The following is a 21,648-nucleotide window of genomic DNA, read 5'->3' as shown; positions in this document are numbered from 1 at the left end:
GGGGAGCTCCAATGTTTAGGCACACAGGGGCTCTCCAAACGCGACATGGTGTCCGCTAACAATTGGAGCTAATTTTCCATTCAAAAAGTCAAATGGCGCGCCTTCTCTTCCGAGCCCTGCCGAGTGCCCAAACAGTGGTTTACCCCCACATATGAGGTATCGGCGTACTCGGGAGAAATTGCCCAACAAATTTTATGATCCATTTTATCCTACTGCCCATGTGAAAATGAAAAAATTGAGGCGAAAAGAATTTTTTTGTGAAAAAAAAATTACTTTTTCATTTTTACAGATCAATTTGTGAAGCACCTGAGGGTTTAAAGTGCTCACTAGGCATCTAAATTAGTTCCTTGGGGGGTCTAGTTTCCAAAATGGGGTCACTTGTGGGGGAGCGCCAATGTTTAGGCACACAGGAGCTATCCAAACGCGACATGGTGTCCGCTAACGATGGAAATAATTTTTCATTCAAAAAGTCAAATGGCGCTCCTTCCCTTCCGAGCCTTACCATGTGCCCAAACAGTGGTTTACCTCCACATGTGAGGTATTGGTGTACTCAGGAGAAATTGCCCAACACATTTTAGGATCCATTTTATTATCCTGTTGCCCATGTGAAAATGAAAAAATTGAGGCTAAAAGAATTTTTTTGCGAAAAAAAAGTACTTTTTCATTTTTACGGATCAATTTGTGAAGCACCTGGGGGTTCAAAGTGCTCACTATGCATCTAGACAAGTTCCTTGGGGCGTCTAGTTTCCAAAATGGGGTCACTTGTGGGGGAGCTCCAATTTTTAGGCACACGGGGGCTCTCCAAACGTTACATGGTGTCCGCTAAAGAGTGGAGCCAATTTTTGATTCAAAAAGTCAAATGGCGCTCCTTCCCTTCCAAGCCCTGCCGTGCGCCAAAACAGTGGTTTACCCCCACATATGAGGTATCAGCGTACTCAGGACAAATTGGACAACAACTTTCGTGGTTCAGTTTCTCCTTTTACCATTGGGAAAATAAAAAAATTGTTGCTAAAAGATAATTTTTGTGACTAAAAAGTTAAATGTTCATTTTTTCCTTCCATGTTGCTTCTGCTTCTGTGAAGCACCTGAAGGGTTAATAAACTTCTTGAATGTGGTTTTGAGTACCTTGAGGGGTGCAGTTTTTAGAATGGTGTCACTTTTGGGTATTTTCAGCCATATAGACCCCTCAAACTGACTTCAAATGTGAGGTGGTCCCTAAAAAAAATGGTTTTGTAAATTTCGTTGTAAAAATGACAAATCGCTGGTCGAATTTTAACCCTTATAACTTCCTAACAAAAAAAAATTTTGTTTCCAAAATTGTGCTGATGTAAAGTAAACATGTGGGAAATGTTATTTATTAACTATTTTGTGTCACATATCTCTCTGGTTTAACAGAATAAAAATTCGAAATGTGAAAATTGCGAAATTTTCAAAATTTTCGCCAAATTTCCGTGTTTATCACAAATAAATGCAGAATTTATTGACCTAAATTTACCACTAACATGAAGCCCAATATGTCACGAAAAAAACAATCTCAGAACCGCTAGGATCCGTTGAAGCGTTCCTGAGTTATTACCTCATAAAGGGACACTGGTCAGAATTGCAAAAAACGGCAAGGTCTTTAAGGTCAAAATAGGCTGGGTCTTGAAGGGGTTAAGAGTATCGCACCTGGTAAACAGGCCTGATTAAATAAATGTGCAAAATAAGCATATTTAACATTGGCCAAGCCAGCCAGATTTGATTTTTTGTGTGCTATTTTTGTATGAATTTCCTTTTCCTTGCACACGGGGGAACAGAAGAGCTTCGCTAAACGTCAATTTTGCAAGTTTTCAGGAATTCCACTACAAAACTTCAAGACACAAGAATCACACAGACAACCTATGAGTGAGACTAACAGGTGCCAGGCGGATTGACAAGCACTAGCATTACAAGTGCTGAAAATAGACGTGCTGATGATCAGAGCCCAGTGTTGTCCAGCAAAGGAACTACAAGCTGAGATATTTCAAGGTAAGAAAAATGGATTTAATTAATTCATATGCCAAGTCAAGTCACCTGGAATTTTTATCTCTAGGTGAAAAGTCTAAAAAAGTAGAAATATTTTGGCTTTCTTTATATGCAGAATGTAAGATAGCAAACCTAAAGATAGATTCTAAGCTAATACCTAGAGAAAAATAGAAACTGAAAATTATTTTACATTTGATTGATGTATTTCATAAGTTTGTTTCAGAGAAATCCAAAAAAGACTGTGTAGAAAGAATTTCTAAGGAATGTAGTGATGTTCCCAAGATTAACTGTAATGTGGAGAGTGAACACGATGTGAGGCACGTGTCTGTAAAGGCCACTCAAGGTGACCTTGTGTCTCATGATGTAAAACAAGATGGAGGAAATGTAGAAGGAGACATGAGAACTGATAAAGATGATGTACAAGGAACAGATGTACAAGGGCCACTAAAAATAGAAAACGACACAGGGGCCCAACTCCAAATTAACGTTAAGAAAAACTTGTTAAAATTATGCAAAATCATTCCTGCATATGATGATAAAATCCACGTGTGCTGAAATTCAGAGATATTTGAGAGTTTTGCTGATAAGTTTGATTTGACTAATGAGGAGAAAAATCAGTTGTTTAAAATGTGGCTTCCAGTAACTTTTTCCAGGCGGCTCTCATTAAAAATGCAGAGTGATGAGTTCCATGAAGAAATAACAGATATAGAAAAATTAAAAATTTTGATATTCTGTGGATTAAAAGAAAATTATCCAGATATTGATATTCTTCTAAAAATTAAGGATTGGCCGGAAAGAATGTACTTTTACATTCATTTCCATATTTCAAAGGTTGTACAAAACGGTCATTACAAATCTCAATACACAATCAATGATAAATTGTTTTGTAAACAAATTTGGGTTCATAAATTCTGCATCTCGTGTTATTGCATCACAAAAAGATTCTTTATTTGAATGTGCGCAATCCCTTGATTTTTCTAGAAAACATGAGAATCTTGAAAGGAAAACAAATCATACCAAGTTATTGAAAACAGATAGAATTAAATCTTATCAGAAGCCAAAAACAAAATTTCCAAATCTGAGTTATTCCCAAAATCAAATATATGAAGTACGAAAAAAAATTACATATTTGTTACAAGCCCTATCAAATGATCCAAGAATCCATTAAAGAAGTTGCCCTGAAGGAGTTAAAACCTGAAGATTTACATCTCTCTGTAAAGATGGCGGAAATTGACAGACAGGAGCAAGTGTCTTCACAAAGCCACATGGTAAGAGGTAAGCTGAAGACTCCATTATCAGAGTTCTTCAAAGAATCCTTAGGCTAGGGTCACATTGCGTTAGTGCAATCCGTTTAGCGCTAGCGCTAGCGGATTGCGCTAACGCAATGTTTTTTATGCGGCCGCGTTCGGGGTCGCGGTAACGTCCCCGCTCTCGCAGATCCCCGATCTGCGAGAGCGGGGAGCGGACCGCGGGCGCGCCTCGGACGCTGCAAGCAGCGTCCGCGGCGCGCCAGGAATCTCCGGCGCGTCGCTAGCGCATGCCGAACATGGCACGCGCTAGTGTAGCGCGTTCCCATTAGCGTGAATGGGCGCGTTAACGGCTGCGTTGCATGGCGTTAATTTCGCCGTGCAACACTGTCCGTTTAACGCGGTCCCATAACGCAATGGGAACCCAGCCTTAGGTCTAAAAATGACAATTTTAACCCCTTAATGACCGCCAATACGTCTTTTAACTGACCTGAGATATAAGAGAATAGCCTCCCCATACAGATGACAATCCAGCATCTGTCGCTGTCCACTATAGCTGACAACTTGCTGTACCAGCTACGATCAGTATTTGCACCATCTAAATCTGTTTAACCCCTTAGATGCTGCTGTCAATAGTGACTACATCATTATAAATGGTTAACAGAGCGTGGGGGCTTCTTCTTTGTCCCAATTGGTGCCCTCAGATCATGATTTTGTTGTCCTGATATTTGCCATGGCAATTCATGACCAAATAGCGGCCTTAGAGTCTGACGGCTGTAGTAATCTGTTTAGAAGTTAGAGGCATTTAGGTGGTAAAAATACATTTTCATTTCTGTCATACCGCTTTGCATTAATTCCTGTAAAGCACCTGAAGGGTTAATAAACTACCTGACCGCAGTTTTTCATTATATCAGGGGGTGCTGTTTTTAAAATGGTATCACGTTTGTGGGTTTCCCAATATATGGGACCCCTAAAGTCACTTCAAACATGGATAAGTCCCTAAAAAAATAAATTTTGTAAATTTCTTTGAAAAAATGAAAAATTGCTGCTACATTTTTAAACCTCCTAAAATGCTAACAAAATAAAATAATATTTTACAAATGGTCCTGATGTAAAGCAGACATGTGGGAAATGTTATTTATTAATGGTTTGCTGTGGTATGACTATCTGGATTAAAGGGATAATCATTCAAATTTAGAAAATTGCTAATTTTTTAACATTTTTCTCAAATTTTTGATATTTTTTATAAATAAACACAAAAAATGTTGAACAAAATTTACCATTATCATAAAGTATAATGTGTCACGAAAAAACAATCTCAAAATCACTGGGATATGTTGAAGCGTTGCAGAGTTATTACCACATAAAGTAACACTGGTCAGATTTCAAAAATTTGGCTCGGTCACTAAGGGGTTAAATAGAGCTTTTCAACAAATTAATCGACAGAAATTTTGGTTTAGGAATTTGCTAAAAATGTAATTATATTATATGATGTGTAAATTGAGTTATACAATGTATTATTTATTAATTTGTAATTATTTTAAACAGTAAAATTCTGTAGTTCTATAGTTTTGTAGATATATATTCATACAGTAAATACATATATTAATGCTGTATTTTTATATGTATAGTGAAATAATTAAAATTTACTCCAGTAATACTTAGAATTACATTGAATACATATGTTATTATTATACATTTTTATAGCGCCATTTATTCCATGGCGCTTTACATGTGAATACGGGGCAAATATAGACAAATACATTAAACATGAGCAGATAACAAGGCACACGAGTACATAAGGAGGGAGGACCCTGCCCGCGAGGGCTCACAGTCTGCAGGGGGTGGGTGAGGATACACTAGGAGAGGGAAGAGCTGGCTGTGCGGCTGTTCAGTAGGTTGAGGATCACTGCAGGCTGTAGGCTTGTCGGAAGAGATGAGTCTTCAGGTTCTTTTTGAAGGTTTCTATGGTAGGCTGATGTGTTGGGGTAGAGAGTTCCAGAGTATGGGGGAAGCACGGGAGAAGTCTTGGATGCGGTTATGGGAAGAAGAGATGAGAGGGGAGTAGAGAAGGAGGTCTTGGGAGGATCGGAGGTTGCGTGTAGGTAGGTTCCGGGAGACCATGTCACAGATGTATGGAGAGACAGGTTGTGGATGGCTTTGTATGTCAGTGTGAGGGTTTTGAACTGGAGTCTCTGGGCGATAGGAAGCCAGTGAAGGGCTTGACACAGGGGAGAGGCTGGGGAATAGCGGGGGGACAGGTGGATTAGTCGGGCAGCAGAGTGTAGGATGGATTGGAGTGGTGCCAGAGTGCTAGAGGGGAGTCATCGTCAGCCTCTCCTCTGCAGCGTCGCCCTCTGCTTCCCAGGCACGGTCATAGATTATAGACCCTGTGGTTTTTTTGCATTAGAATCATGTCGCAGTCAAGGTCTAAAAAATCCTCTAAGGTGCATACGACCTTTTTTTCTGCGTGTACCACCTGCCAGGCCCCACTTCCTAGGCCTCAAAGTTCTCCCCTCTGCTCTGCCTGCGATGCTCCATGTGCCCAGGAGCCCTCCACCGCCACCGACCCTGGCGTACCTAGTCCCCCCCCCCCCCCCGTGGGTCGCTTCACTCTCGCAGTCCGTGGATTTTTTAGCCAACGCCATCAAATCCATTCAAAATCCTCCCGGGGAACAGGGTAATCCATTACAGGCGTTAAGAGATCCCTCCATAGCAGGGGAATCGTCGGTCAGCAGGGGCCGCTCTCTCCATAAAGAGGCTCGGTCATCCCGAAAACGGATCCGCACTACCTCTCCTGTGCGCTCACCTCGCCACTCAGACTCTGGCAGCTCCACCTCCCGCTCACCCTCTTTGGGGGCTCACAGCGTTCACGACTCTGAACATGAGTCCGAGGTATCATTGGACCCGGAGGCTCCGGAGTTCAGAGCTACGGTTGACTCCCTCATTGTAGCAGTCAATCACGCACTTAAGGTGGATGATGACGCTAATTCCGCTCCGGAACACGCGGTCTCTTTTACCAGATCCAAACGTTCCCACAAATCTTTTGCCTCTCATCCAGCCTTTCTGGATATAGTCAGGCGTCACAGGGAGCGTCCAGATAAGCGTTTCATGGGTAAGAAGGACCAATATATACATATGTATAACATTTAAATTGTTTTGTATGAATTTGATATTTAAATTTGATCTTTTATTTTTTCCTTAGAATTTTCATTTCAAAGCAGGAATTGAACAAAAAACTTCTTACATGGATTTAGGTCTTCATTTACACAGGAAGTTATAATAACTGCATGATTTTATATGTTTAACACTTAAAAGAAAAAAGACATACTGTATATACTCGAATATAAGCCGAGATTTTCAGCCCACTTTTTTGGGCTGAAAGTGACCCTCTCGGCTTCTAGTCAAGTCATTGTCAGCGGGGGGGGGGGGGGAATCGGCGGTGGAGCGGCGCGGTGACATGCTCACCTGCTCCTGGCGTGGTTCCTGCATGTCCCATGGTCTCCGGTCAGCTCTTCCTGTGTTCAGCGGTCACGTGGTACTGCTCATTAAAGTAATAAATATGGACGCATATTCATTACTTTAATGAGTGGTACGTGACCGCTGAACACAGGAAGATGCCACCGGCTCCCGGAGGCCATCTGACAGTGAGACGCTGCCAGGGGCCGCGCCGGGATCAGGTGAGTATATCGGGGGAGGAGAGCATTGCACCTTCCTTTTTCCACCGCTGTGCGCTGCTCTGTCTTCCATCCTCTGCACTTACTGTTCAGGTCAGAGGGCGCGATGATGCGATTAGTGTGCGCGCCGCCCTCTGCCTGAACAGTCAGTGCAGAAGATGGAAGACAGAGCGGTGCGTGGAACGAGGAAGGTGACTATCGCAAGTGCCGGGAGCTTGAGCGAAGAGAGGTGAGTATGTGATTTTTTTTTATTTTAAACGCAGCAACAGCCACAATGTACGGAGCATCATATGGGGCTACAATGTATGGAGCATCTCATGGGGCCACAATGTATGGAGCATCTCATGGGGCCACAATGTATGGAGCATCATGTAGGGACAATGTATGGAGCATCTCATGGGGCCATAATGTGTGGAGCATCTCAAGGGGCCAGAATGTGTGGAGCATCTTATGAGGCCATAATGTATGGAGCATCTTATGGGGCCATAATGTGTGGAGCATCTTATGGGGCCATAATGTATGGAGCATCTTATGGGGCCATAATGTATGGAGCATCTTATGGAGCCATAATGTGTGGAGCATTTTATGGGCCTATAATGTGTGGAGCATCTTATGGGGCCATGTGTGGAGCATCTTATGGGGCCATAATGTATGGAGCATCTTATGGGGCCATAATGTATGGAGCATCTTATGGGCCCATAATGTATGGAGCATCTTATGGGGAATAATGTTTCAAGCATCTTATGGAGCCATAATGTATGAAGCATCTCATGAGGCACAATGTGTGGAGCATCTTATGGGGCATAATGTGCAGAGCATCTTATTGGGCCATAATGTGTGGGGTATCTTGATGGGGCCATCAACCTTTATGCAGCATTGTAGGCAAATGTTTCTATGGAGCATCTTATGGGGCCATTATTAACCTTTGTGCAGCATTATATGGGGCATATTTTAATATAGAGCATTATATGGGGCGTATTTTGTATGGAGCATCTTATGGGACCCATCATGAACTGTATGGAGCATTATATGGGGCTCCTGATTCAATATGGATATTCCAAAACACAACCTCCTGATGTCTCAATTTTACTTTTATTGGTATCTATTTTTATTTTTGACATTTACCGGTAGCTGCTGCATTTTCCACCCTAGGCTTATACTCGAGTCAATAAGTTTTCCCAGTTTTTTGTGGCAAAATTAGGGGGGGTCGGCTTATATTCGAGTATATATGGTAACTAACAATCTAAAATTTGTGTACTGTAAATTTTTTAACATAACATTTTTAACAATCTAAAACTTGTTTTTTTTCCTTTGCATGATATGTATTTACTTCATGACATGTCACAACAGGTGTTTCTGTTTAAAACTTGTAACCTTAGAAAGAAGGAGCCTCTGAAACCCTCAGCCTTTACAGTCATAGGTCAAGTTCTTATTAGTCCTATCTATAGAATGTTTTACAAAGTGTTAGGTAATGTGTATTTGGGGTATATTCAAAGAAATATTAAAATATTAAATTTAATAGTTTACAATGCGCATTGATAATTAGGATACAATAATTTGGTTTAATTTACATGTATTCTTTGTATGTGAAATATGTAGTTTCAACTTCTATGTGTGTCACAGTCTGAGTGACAGATGAGTGTATGAGCAGCTGCTAAGAGTGAACTTAACGTAAGCGTGAATAACGTGGAATGTGTATGTACAGTATGAGAGAGGCCTCATGGTATTCTATGAAATATTATTTACTCAACATATATTTCTATATTTCTTTAGCAATTATTATTTCTTGATTTAGTTAATAGTGAATAAGTATAATCACACATCAATATGGTTTATCAAGAAAATCTACATTTAGAACATTTTTTCCAAATGATAATTTTATGGTATTCAGTGTTTTTTTAATGGCTACATATATATAGGTACATATCTTCAAACAAATATATGGCACGAGCTGAAATGACAGTTATAAAATAATTATTTTTAATTTTGGTTTTTACAAATGAATTTGTAATATTTTTTGGTATTAAGGGGGAAATGTGTTTTAGATCCCGATTACATCATCACATTTCATCAATACCTCTTCTTCACACATTTTAATAAAGAAAAAATATTAATAAGAAATTATTGGGTATAATAACATTAAGTATTATAAAAGTCTTTTTTTTTTACTCTATTGAAGGGTATTATATGCAAAGTTGCATAATTTCAGTATTTTGGTAATCCAAGGTTATGACAAGTACAAAAAACATCAAGATAATGGAAATATTAAGGGAATGTGTTACTGAGACATAACCTGTGCATTTATCATCTACTATATAATTGTCTAAGGGGTACTTACGTCTGCCTGTCTTTCCCGGAAATCCCGCGTCGCTGATTGGACTCGCCAGCTGCCTGTCGCGACCAATCAGTGACGGGCACAGTCTGGCCGAGAATTAGTCCCTCCCTACTCCTGTCCAGTCAGTGCCCGGCACCCACTCCATACTCCCCTCCAGTCAGCGCTCACACAGGGTTAATGACAGTGTTATGCCGCGGGTAACGCACTCAGTTAACGCTGCTATTAACCCTGTATGACCAGCTTTTTACTATTGATGCTGCCTATGCAGCATCAATAGTAAAAAAATCTAATGTTAAAAATAATAAAAAAAACAAAAAACCTGCTATTCTCACCTTCCGTCGTCCGCCGATGCGCGCGCGGCTGCCGCCAGCTTCTGTTCCCAGAGATGCATTGCGAAATTACCCAGATGACTTCGTGGTCTCGATAGACCGCTAAGTCTTCTGGGTAATTTCGCAATGCATCTCTTGGAACGGAAGCTGGCTGCAGCCGCGCGCGCATCGGGACAGCTTCGCTGGATGCTGGAGGGAGAGTATATAACTATTTTTTATTTAAATTATTATTATTTTTTTTTTAACAGGGATATGGTGCCCACACTGCTATATACTAAGTGGGCTGTAATATATACTGCGTGGCCACTGTTCTATACTGCGTGGCCACTGTTCTATACTGCGTGGCCACTGTTCTATACTGCGGTAAATGTTAATGTTAAATATAAAAAAAACAAAGAACCTGCAATTCTCACCTTCCGTCGTCCGCCGAGGCGCGCGCGGCTGCACCCAGCTTCCATTCCCAGAGATGGATTGCGAAATTACCCAGAAGACTTAGCCGTCTCACGAGACCGCTACGTCATCTGGGTAATTTCGCAATGCATCCTGGGAACGGAAGCTGGCGGCAGCCACAAGCGCATCGACAGAGCTTCGCTGGACGCCGGAGGGTGAGTATATAACTATTTTTTATTTAAATTATTTTTTTTAACAGGGATATGGTGCCCACACTGCTAAATACTATGTGGGCTGTGTTAGATACTGCGTGGGCTGCGTCATATACTACGTGGCTATGCTATATACTACATGGCTGCTATATACTACGTGGGCAGTGTTATATACTACGTGAGCTGCGTTATATACTACATGGCTGCTATATACTACGTGGGCAGTGTTTTATACTATTTGGGCAATATTATATACTGCGTGAGCTGTGGTATATACTGTTTGGGCTGTGTTATATACTACGTGGGCTCGTATACTGCGTGGCTGCTATATACTATGTGGGCAATGTTATATACTACGTGGGCAATGTTATATACTGTTTGGGGTGTCTTATATACTGCGTGGCCTGTATTAACGCTTCGGGTATTCTAGAATATGTCGTGGCCTGTGCTATATACACTATATGGCTGCTATATACATACATACATATTCTAGAATACCCGATGCGTTAGAATCGGGCCACCATCTAAAGGCCTTATTTTTATTCTAATTTTTATTTTTCATTTTTAATTTTAATTTTTACTTCATTCTTATTTTTAATTTTTATTTTTTATCTCAAGAAGGAAAAAAATCAATATTTAATAAAGTATGTCTAGTACAAGAATATTGCTTCATTAAATATAGTGATCATATGGTTTCATTATAAAAGAAATGTTTCAATTCTGAGTTAAATACAACAATTCTTTCACTCATTCATTCATATATATTCTTATTTTGGTTCATGGCTATGCATTCTTACATATTATTGGTCTAATAAATATAATTTATTAATAAAGTTTTAGTAATAAAGATTGAAACACTTGTTACATAAAAACACACTGACATCCATGGGTTCAAAAAAGAAATTACACCTATGACAAAAATGTTTTATCATATGAATAATATGGTTAATAATGTATTTATTATTATTTTATTTTTCCAAATATGAATTCCATATTCATATTCTGATAATTATATGGATATTATTGATTGCTATTGTGTGCTGTGACATTACAGGTTAGGTAAATTACCAGATTTGGTATAAAATAGGGAATGAAGACTTCAATCAAGATACTGAAGTTACTTTAATAAAGACTTTTCATATTTCTAAATTCAATTGGTTCTTAAAAGTTGCAAGAAGAAAGAGCCATTATCCAGAAGTTCCATAAGGTAACAATGATATGAATTGCAATTGACACAGTCTATTATTCAGAAATCATGTCACCACTGACAATCACAACTGCAGCATCCATCACTGACAACTATGAGTACAGTATTTAAACTGACAACCACAACTGGAAAGGACGATGATCCTATGATGCTAAGATGAACTGTGTTATTATGTTTTATCATGTTTCATTGGTTTCCTATCACCCATAAGACTTCCATGAAAGCGGGTGAACAAAAAGGTAATTGTTAAGACACTACAATCTTGACATGTGTCCTGTGAACTAAGGACTGGTTATGGTGCTATGATTAGCAAGGAAGAGTCAATTTAACCCTTGCTGTGCTGACCAAAGATGTCACACCTGTTCCAAGACCAGTGCGGATGATATGGAGGATTCCAGATGATTTCCAAGGCGAGCCAATGTAAGTCCAGGTGTGTCCAGGTGACACTGCACAGATATTAAAGCTACATTTCATCTATGGACTTTGTTTTCTTATCAACAATTGAATTTATGGACTTTGACACATGACACATGGTTTCTACAATATCTACAGAATTATGATAAAGATTACTTTAAAAGAACCAAGAAGAAGACATCAAGATGAAGACCAGATGACATCAGACCTGAGATGCTTCTATTATGTATAGGGAAGTATAATTATATATTTTATATGAATATTGGTCGCGGCTTACCATAACATGAATTTATATATCATTATGTTATTGAGTACATATAACAATATTATTATTATTATTATTAATAATAATATTAAATTATTTTATCAAAGAAGAACAAAAGAAGATCTTATCAATATACCGTATATACTCGAGTATAAGCCGACCCGAGTATAAGCCGACCCCCCTAATTTTGCCACAAAAAACTGGGAAAACTTATTGACTCGAGTATAAGCCTAGGGTGGAAATGCAGCATTTACCGGTGAATTTCAAAAATAAAAATAGATCATTATTTCCCCATAGCTGTGCCATATAGTGCTCTACACCGTTCATTATTTCCCCATAGCTGTGCCCCATATAGTGCTCTGCACCGTTCATTGTACCCCATAGCTGTGCCATATACGGTGCTCTGCACCGTTCATTGTGCCCCATTGCTGTGCCATATACAGTGCTCTGCACCGTTCATTGTGCCCCATTGCTGTGCCATATACGGTGCTCTGCACCGTTCATTGTGCCCCATTGCTGTGCCATATACGGTGCTTTGCACCGTTCATTGTGCCCCATTGCTGTGCCATATACGGTGCTCTGCACCGTTCATTGTGCCCCATAGAAATCTCTGCCGCCGCTGCTGCAATAAAAAAAAAAAAACACATACTCACCTCCCTTGATTGCAGCTCCCGGCGTCTCGTTCCGGCGCCTCCATCTTCCCGGCGTCTCTGCTCTGACTGATCAGGCAGAGGGCGCCGCGAACACTGTATGCGTCATCGCGCCCTCTGCCTGAACAGTCAGAGCGCAGACGCTGGGAAGATGGAGGCGCCGGCCGGGAAGATGGAGCGGCGCCCGGCGGCTGGAACGAGGACAGGTGAATATGCTATACTTACCTAGTCCTGGCGATCCTCGCGCTGTCCCTCTGCCTGGTCTTCGGTGCCGCAGCTCTTCCTGTCAGCGGTCACCAGCACCGCTGATTAGAGGAATGAATAGGCGGCTCCACCCCTATGGGAGGTGGAGCCGCTTATTCATATCTCTAATGAGCGGTCCCACGTGACCGCTGAAGAGGGGAAGAAGCTGCAGCACAGAAGCCCGTGGGACGGCAGGGACAGCGCGAGGATCGCTGGGACTAGGTAAGTATACCTCAGCGCCCTCACCCCCTCACCCGCCGACCCTGCCACCCACATTGACTCGAGTATAAGCCGAGAGGGGCACTTTCAGCCCAAAAATTTGGGCTGAAAATCTCGGCTTATACTCGAGTATATACGGTATCTACTTTGAGGGCTCTAATCAATGTATGTCACCCTCAAAAGGGGGAATTGTTAAATATTATTAATTTAATTATTCTTATTTTCAATTCTGTACTGAGCACATTGCCTTTCGCTGACATTACAAAAAGCTATTTCTGTATATATAGCTCAGAGTATAAGTCAACACCATATAGAGAGAACACGTGATCTGTGGGACACATTTATAATCACAGCTCTTAGGAGGAGGAGGGGCTGTCACGTCACATGGGGGTCACCTCCTGCCTGCTTCTCCATCATTCTCCACGGACTCCAGACAACACAGAAGGAATGACAAACTGGTAGCCATGATGATCAACTCCATGACAGACAGATGATTTTTACCATCTCAGGAAAGAGGAGGAACAAACGCTGATATAGACAAATGGACAATCTGTTTGTAACTATTTCACCTATTTTATGTTTTGCTGCAATGTGGTTTTTCTGTGGACAATCCAATAAACCACTACAATTTTTATGAAAGTATCATGACATTTTTTTTTTTTTTTTAAGAGTATCACACCTGGTAAAGAGTCCTGATTAAATAAATGTGCAAAATAAGCATATTTATCAGTCCCTTGTTGTCTCCACCTCTTCTCCCTGACGCTATGTGTTTTATCCGCTCTTGAATAAAGAACAAGCGACCAGTACGGTGAGTGCTGCCTTTTCTCTTTACTCGACAACTCCTTGATTATGTTGAGCACAGTGGACAAAGGAACATCAAGATCTCTGGACATGGACTTGTAATCTTCATATTTTTCAACAATTTTGGTTCTCAAGTCCTCAGACAGTTTTCTTCTCCTCTTTCTGGTCTCCATGCTTAGTGTGGCACATACAGACACACAATGCAAAGACTGAGTCAACTTCTACCCTTTTTATCTGGTTTCAGGTGTGATTTTCATATTGCCCACACCTGTTACTTGCCACAGGTGAGCGAGAATGAGCATCACATGCTTGAAACAAAGTTATTTACCCACAATTTTGGAAAGGCGCCAAGAATTTGGTCAAGTGTACTTTTGGGGTTCTGTGTGAAATTATGTCCACATTGCCTTTTTTTCTGTTTTTTTTTAGTGTTCCAATATATACTAAGGAAATACACGTGTGTATAACACAACATGTGAAATTAAAATAATTTTCTGTGAAAAATATTTCATTTTCTTGAACAATTTCAAGTGTGCCAACACCTTTCTGCCATGATTGTATGTATATACACACACACACACACACACCAATGTTACCAGTCAACATTCCTTAATACTATACAATAGCCGGAAAAATAAATTCACACTGATACTTACTTGCTGATCACTTGTAATAGGCTTTGGTGATCCTTTAGAGATGGCCTGGCCTGCAAAAAAAAAAAATATTATCCAGTTGTACGGGAGGGAATTCTGAGGTTGTTTTCTAGAATGATATGTGTAGTAGAACAAGCTATTGGATACAATTCATCCGGGTTGTGGATGCATGCAGTAGTACAGTCGTTGCCCACTCCTAATTGCCAGGGACAAAAGCGATGGCTTTGGTCAGCATGATATGTACCTTTCGGACATCCTAATACAACAACTGCCTACAGCTCACAACAAGCATAGTAATTAGTCAACAACCAGTTATAGGCACTTTCTCTTGAAGATAAACCCTGTACACATGCCCTATTAGAACCCCCTCTATGAGCCAAAAGGGAGAACTCCCATACTGGAGTATTGAAGTTGTCTTATAATTCTAGGTTACTCTTGCAGCATCCGTTTATGAAGAAGTGTCCAACTAGACAACTCTGCCGAAAAAGGCAAGATGTGCATTGGAAAGCAGAAAAAATACCTTGGGTGAGTTACCTCTCTGCTGCCTTTGATTACACTTACTTAGTCATATATTACACCAATGGTCAGTATGTTCATGGTTTTTGTGATGTACTGGCTGCTGTGCCCAATGCAGGTGATTCTTTTCTATACTATGTTTAAATTAACAGTTTTAATAAGTGATCAATACATTTATCTGTAGTTTTATTTAGATCTGGGTACCATTTTTAGGTAGGATATATTTTGCATTATGGTGATGTTCTTATTTTTAAATATGAAAATCTTGTATTTGCATTTCATATGGACTGCAGACTGGTTATAGACCCGTCTGCCTGTGGAGCTGCAGGATCTACAATACATTCTTAAAGAGGTTTTCTCAAGAACAAAGTACATTTTAATTAAAAGATTTTGGAATAAAAATAAGTTCCACAATTGGATGTGTTTAAAAAAAAAAAATGTTCCTTATAAATGTGCCCCTGCTGTGTCTGACTATGCAGCAACATGGTGTGATCATACCACATCTCCTGGGCAGGGAAGGAAGCAAATTAAACTATCAAGACAGAACAGCACGGGTTTGCAGCCGATTCTTTGCAAGTGCAGTGGGGGTTGGACACTGCACTTAACCCCTTTCTACCATTGGACGTACTATTCCGTACATGTGGGGTGGGCCCTACTTCCCAAGGACGGAATAGTACGTCCAGCGCGATCAGCCGTGCTCTCGGGGGGAGCGCGGCCGATCGAGGCCGGGTGTCAGCTGACTATCGCAGCTAACATCCGGCACTATGTGCCAGGAGCGGTCATGGACCGCTCCCTGCATATTAACCCCCGACACACTGCGATCAAAGATGATCGCAGCGTTCCGGCAGCATAGGGAAGCATCGCGCAGGGAGGGGGCTCCCTGCGTGCTTCCCTGAGACCCTCGGAGCAACGCGATGTGATCGCGTTGCTCCGAGGGTTTCCTACCTCCTTCTCCCTGCAGGCCCCAGATCCAAAATGGCCACAGGGCTGCATCCGGGTCCTGCAGGGAGGTGGCGTACCAGCGCCTGCTCAGAACAGGCGCTGGTAAGCCTGCAGCCTTGCCTGTCAGATCGCTGATCTGACACAGTGCTGTGCAAAGTGTCAGATCAGCGACCTGAGCCTATAGTATCATGTCCCCCCTGGGACAATGCAAAAAAGTTAAAAAAAAAAATTCACACGTGTAAAAAAAAAACAAAAACCAAAAACCTAAATATAGAAAAAAAAAATAATTGTTCCAATTAATACATTTCTTTATCTAAAAAAACCCAAAACAATAAAAGTACACATATTTAGTATTGTCGCGTCCGTAACGACCCCACCTATAAAACTGTCCCACTAGTTAACACCTTCAGTCAACACCGTCACAAAAAAAACGAGGCAAAAAAAACCAAACTTTATTATCATATCGCCGAACAAAAAGTGGAATAACACCCGATAAAAGAAAAGGCTATAAATATCAATGGTACCGCTGAAAACTTCATCTTGTCCTGCAAAAAGGGAGCCGCCATAAAGCGTCATCAGCGAAAAAATAAAAAAAGTTACAGTCCTCAGAATAAAGCGACACTCAAATAGTATTTTTTTTTATATAAAATAGTTTTTATCGTATAAAAGCGCCAAAACATAAAAAATGATATAAATGAGGTATCGCTGTAATCGTACTGACCTGAAGAATAAAATTGCTTTATCAATTTTACCAAACGCGCAATGGTATAAACGCCCCCCCTCTCCATCCCCCCCCAAAAAGAAACTAATAGCTGGTTTTTGGTCATTCTGCCTCACAAAAGTCGGAATAAAAAGCGATCAAAAAATGTCACGTGCCCAAAAATGGTTCCAATAAAGACGTCAACTCGTCCCGCAAAAAACAAGACCTCACATGGCTCTGTGGACCAAAATATGGAAAAATATATAGCTCTCAAAATGGAGACAAAAACTATTTTTTGCAATAAAAAGCGTCTTTTAGTGTGTGACAGCTGCCAATCATAAAAATCCGCTAAAATACCCGCTATAAATAGTAAATCAAACCCCCCTTCATCACCCCCTTAGTTAGGGAAAAATAATAAAATTAAAAAAATGCATTTATTTCCATTTTCCCATTAGGGTTAGGGTTGGGGCTAAAGTCAGGGTTAGGATTGGGTCTAGGGTTAGGGTTGGGGCTAGGGCTAGGGTTGGGGCTAGGGCTAGGGTTGGGGCTAGGGTTAGTGTTAGGGCTAAAGTTACGGTTAGGGTTGGGGCTAAAGATAGGGTTTGGATTACATTTACCTGGACCTGTCCTCTGCCTTTGACACAGTGGACTATTCCCCATTACTACAGATCCTCTCATCCCTTGGCATCACAGACTTGGCCCTATCCTGGATCTTGTCATACCTAACTGACCGAACATTCAGCCTCTCCCATTCACACACCACCTCTTCACCTCGCCCCCTATCTGTCGGAGTCCCACAAGGTTCAGTTCTAGGGCCCCTGCTCTTCTCCATTTACACCTGGGACAGCTCATAGAATCTCATGGTTTTCAGTACCATCTCTATGCTGATGACACACAGATCTACATCTCTGGACCAGATATCACCTCCCTACCAGAATCCCTCAATGTCTGTCCGCTATTTCATCCTTTTTCTCCGCTAGATTTCTAAAACTTAACATGGACAAAACAGAATTCATTGTCTTTCCCCATCTCAAGAGACCCCTCCAACGAACCTATCCATTACAGTAAACGGCTGCCCACTCTCCCCAGTCCCACAAGCTCGCTGTCTCGTGGTAATCCTTGACACTGATCTCTCCTTCAAACCGCATATCCAAGCCCTTTCCACTTCCTGCCGCCTTCACCTCAAAAATATTTCACGGATCCGTACATTCCTAAACCAAGAATCTGCAAAAACCCTAGTCCATGCCCTCATCATCTCCCGCCTCGACTACTGTAACCTCCTGCTCTGTGGGCTCCCCTCAAACACTCTAGCACCCCTCCAATCTATTCTAAACTCTGCTGCCCGACTAATCCACCTGTCCCCCCGCTATTCCCTGGCCTCTCCCCTCTGTCAATCCATTCACTGGCTCCCCATTACCCAGAGACTCCAGTACAAAAGCCTAACCCTGACATACAAAGCCATCCACAACCTGTCTCCTCCGTACATCTGTGACCTCGTCTCCCGGTACTTTCCTGCATGCAACCTCCGATCCTCACAAGATCTCCTTCTCTACTCCCCTCTTATCTCCTCTTCCCACAATCGTATACAAGATTTCTTTCGCGCATCACCCCTACTCTGGAACTCTCTACCACAACATATCAGACTCTCACCTACCATCGAAACTTTCAAAAAGAACCTGAAGACCTACCTCTTCCGGCAAGCCTACAACCTGCAGTAATCACCGATCGACCAAACCACTGCACGACAAGCTCTATCCTTACCTACTGCATCCTTGTAGATTGTGAGCCCTCGCAGGCAGGTTCCTCTCTCCTCCTGTACCAGTTGTGACTTGTATTGTTCAAGATTATTGTACCTGTTTTTATTATGTATACCCCCTCCTCACATGTAAAGCGCCATGGAATAAATGGCGCTACAATATAAAATAATAATAATAATTTACGGTTGGGAATAGGGTTGGGATTAGGGTTAGGGGTGTGGTTAGGGTTACCTTTGGGATTAGGGTTAGGGGTGTGTTTGGATTAGGGTTTCAGTTATAAAAATTGGGGGGTTTCCACTGTTTAGGCACATCAGGGGCTCTCCAAACGCGACATGGCATCCGATCTCAATTCCAGCCAATTCTGCGTTGAAAAACTAAAACTGTGCTCCTTCCTTTCCGAGCTCTCCCGTGCGCCCAAACAAAGGTTTACCCCAACAGATGGGGTATCGGCATACTCAAGACACATTGGACAACATCTTTTGGGGTCCAATTTCTTCTGTTACCCTTGGGAAAATACAAAACTGGGGATAAAAAATAATTTTTGTGGAAAAAAGATTTTTTATTTTCACGGCTCTGCTTTATAAACTGTAGTGAAACACTTGGGGGTTCAAAGCTCTCACAACGCATCTAGACGAGTTCCTTAGGGGGTCTACTTTCCAAAATGGTGTCACTTGTGGGGGGGGGGGGGTTTCAATGTTTGGAGAGCCACTCATGTGCCTAAACGCAACATGGCGTCCCATCTCAATTCCAGTCAATTTTGCATTGAAAAGTCAAATGGCGCTCCTTCCCTTCCGAGCTCTGACATGCGCCCAAAAAGTGGTTTACCCCCACATATGGGGTATCAGCGTACTCAGGACAAATTGTACAACAACTTTTGGGGTCTAATTAGTTCTCTTACCCTTGGGAAAATAAAAAATTGGGGGCGAAAATATAGTTTTTGTGAAAAAATATGATTTTTTAATCTTATGGCTCTGCATTATAAACTTCTGTGAAGCACTTGGTGGGTAGCTCACCACACATCTAGATAAGTTCCGTAGGGGGTCTACTTTCCAAAATGGTGTCATTTGTGGGGGTTTTTAATGTTTAGGCACATCAGGGGCTCTCCAAACGCAACATGGCGGCCCATCTCAATTCCAGTCAATTTTGCATTGAAAAGTCAAATGGCGCTCCTTTGCTTCCGAGCTCTGCCATGCGCCCAAACAGTGGTTTACACCCACATATGGGGTATCGGCGTACTCAGGACAAATTGTACAACAACTTTTGGGTTCCATTTTCTCCTGTTACCCTTGGTAAAATAAAACAAATTGGAGCTGAAGTAAATTTTTTGTGAAAAAAAGTTAAATGTTCATTTTTCTTTAAACATTCCAAAAATTCCTGTGAAACACCTTGAATGTGGTTTTGAGCACCTTGAGGGGTGCAGTTTTTAGAATGGTGTCAAACTTGGTTTTCTATCATATAGACACCCCCCCTCAAAATGACTTCAAATGAGATGTGGTCCCTAAAAAAAATGGTGTTGTAAAAATGAGAAATTGCTGGTTAACTTTTAACCCTTCTAACTCCCTAACAAAAAAGAATTTTGGTTCCAAAATTGTGCTGATATAAAGTAGACATGTGGGAAATGTTACATATTAAGTATTTTGTGTGACATATCTCTGTAACTTAAGGGCATAAAAATTCAAAGTTGGAAAATTGCGAAATTTTCGCCAAATTTCCGTTTTTTTTCCCACAAATAAACGCAGGTAATATCAAAGAAATTTTACCACTATCATGAAGTACAATATGTCACGAGAAAACAATGTCAGAATCAAAGGGATACGTTGAAGCGTTCCAGAGTTATAACCTCATAAACATACAGTGGTCAGAATTGTAAAAATTGGCCTGGTCATTAACGTGCAAACCACCCTTCTGGGTAAAGGGGTTAAAGCTCTCCTGTCCTTTCTCCCTATACCCCACCCACTGCCTTCTTCATGCTAGACTTATTTTTTAGGGACCTATCAAATATAGGAAGAACTCCGCAAGTTGGGGAAAGGGAGAGAGGAAGGAGAGCTAGAAGTAGAGAAATATGGATTTAATAAGATAAGATTTAATTAGCATTAAAGCGCCTTTATATACATGACCTTTGTTTAGGAAATAAAAATCCTGATTTTGGTTCCCTTTAAATTCCTAAAATAGTATTGGATGATTTAGGGTATGTGCACACATTCAGGTTTTTTTGCTATAAAAACGCGATAAAACTGCAAAAAAACGCGATAAAACTGCAAAAAAACAGCATCTATTAAGCATCCTATAGTTAGAATGCAATCTGCAATTTTTGTGCACATGTTGCATTTTTTTCTGCAAAAAAAGCATCGCGGAAAAAAAAGCAGCATGTTCATTAATTTGGCTGATTTTTTTGTGTTTTTTTTCCTCTATATTATTCAATTGGGGAAGCTCCGGAAAAAAAAAAATGTGAAAAATCCGCAAAAAAAACAAACAAACAAAAAACAGGTGAGGATTTCCCGCGGAAAAAGTCCGGTTTTTGTCAGGAACTTTCTGCAAACATTCCTGACGTGTGCACATAGCCTTATAAGTCTTCTTATGCTGCTTAGGACTCACCACAAAGAGAAACGCTCTCCTTGGATTCCTTGTCATAGCTCTCATCCAGCCAAATCAGATCTCCTGATTTGCACTGATGAGGGGCAAATACCCCGAAACACGTATCTGCAAATGATGTTTCTGGCTTTCAATCCTTGGTCATGTGGCAAAGCTCATTAAGGGGTCGATGATGACTTAAGATTGCTACATCGTATAGGTGTGAGCCCACTCATACAACCAATACCGACTTGAGCAAGACATTTATATAGGATGTTGGAAAGGGGTTAAAAACCAGCATGGAAAGGATTTATCTCACATAGAAACTGCTGCAATCCCGTGCTGTCCTGTCTGTATTCTCTATTTTGCTCCCTCCCCTGCCCAGGAGATGTGGGATGATCAGACCATGTCCCTGCACAGTCAGACACAGACATTACACAGTACACAGCAGGGGCACATTTATAAGATTATCTCAGTACAGAAAATTAAAAAAAAACAAAAAAAAACAAACAAACATCC

The 21,648-nt window shown here is 41.1% G+C and overlaps 1 protein-coding gene across 1 annotated transcript in view; it reads right to left on the bottom strand.

Annotated features, from left to right (window-relative positions):
• Positions 1-21,648, bottom strand: part of PHF11 (PHD finger protein 11) — a 234,195-nt gene that overhangs the window by 17,092 nt on the left and 195,455 nt on the right. The window contains exon 28 of the mRNA XM_069759902.1: positions 14,647-14,696. Within this exon, the coding sequence (XP_069616003.1) occupies positions 14,647-14,696 (50 nt within the window). The remainder of the gene's footprint in view (positions 1-14,646; positions 14,697-21,648) is intronic.

This window comes from Ranitomeya imitator, chromosome 3 (genome assembly GCF_032444005.1).
Source record: "Ranitomeya imitator isolate aRanImi1 chromosome 3, aRanImi1.pri, whole genome shotgun sequence".
Classification (NCBI taxonomy): Eukaryota; Metazoa; Chordata; class Amphibia; order Anura; family Dendrobatidae; genus Ranitomeya; species Ranitomeya imitator.
This window is presented reverse-complemented; position numbering and strand designations above follow the sequence as displayed.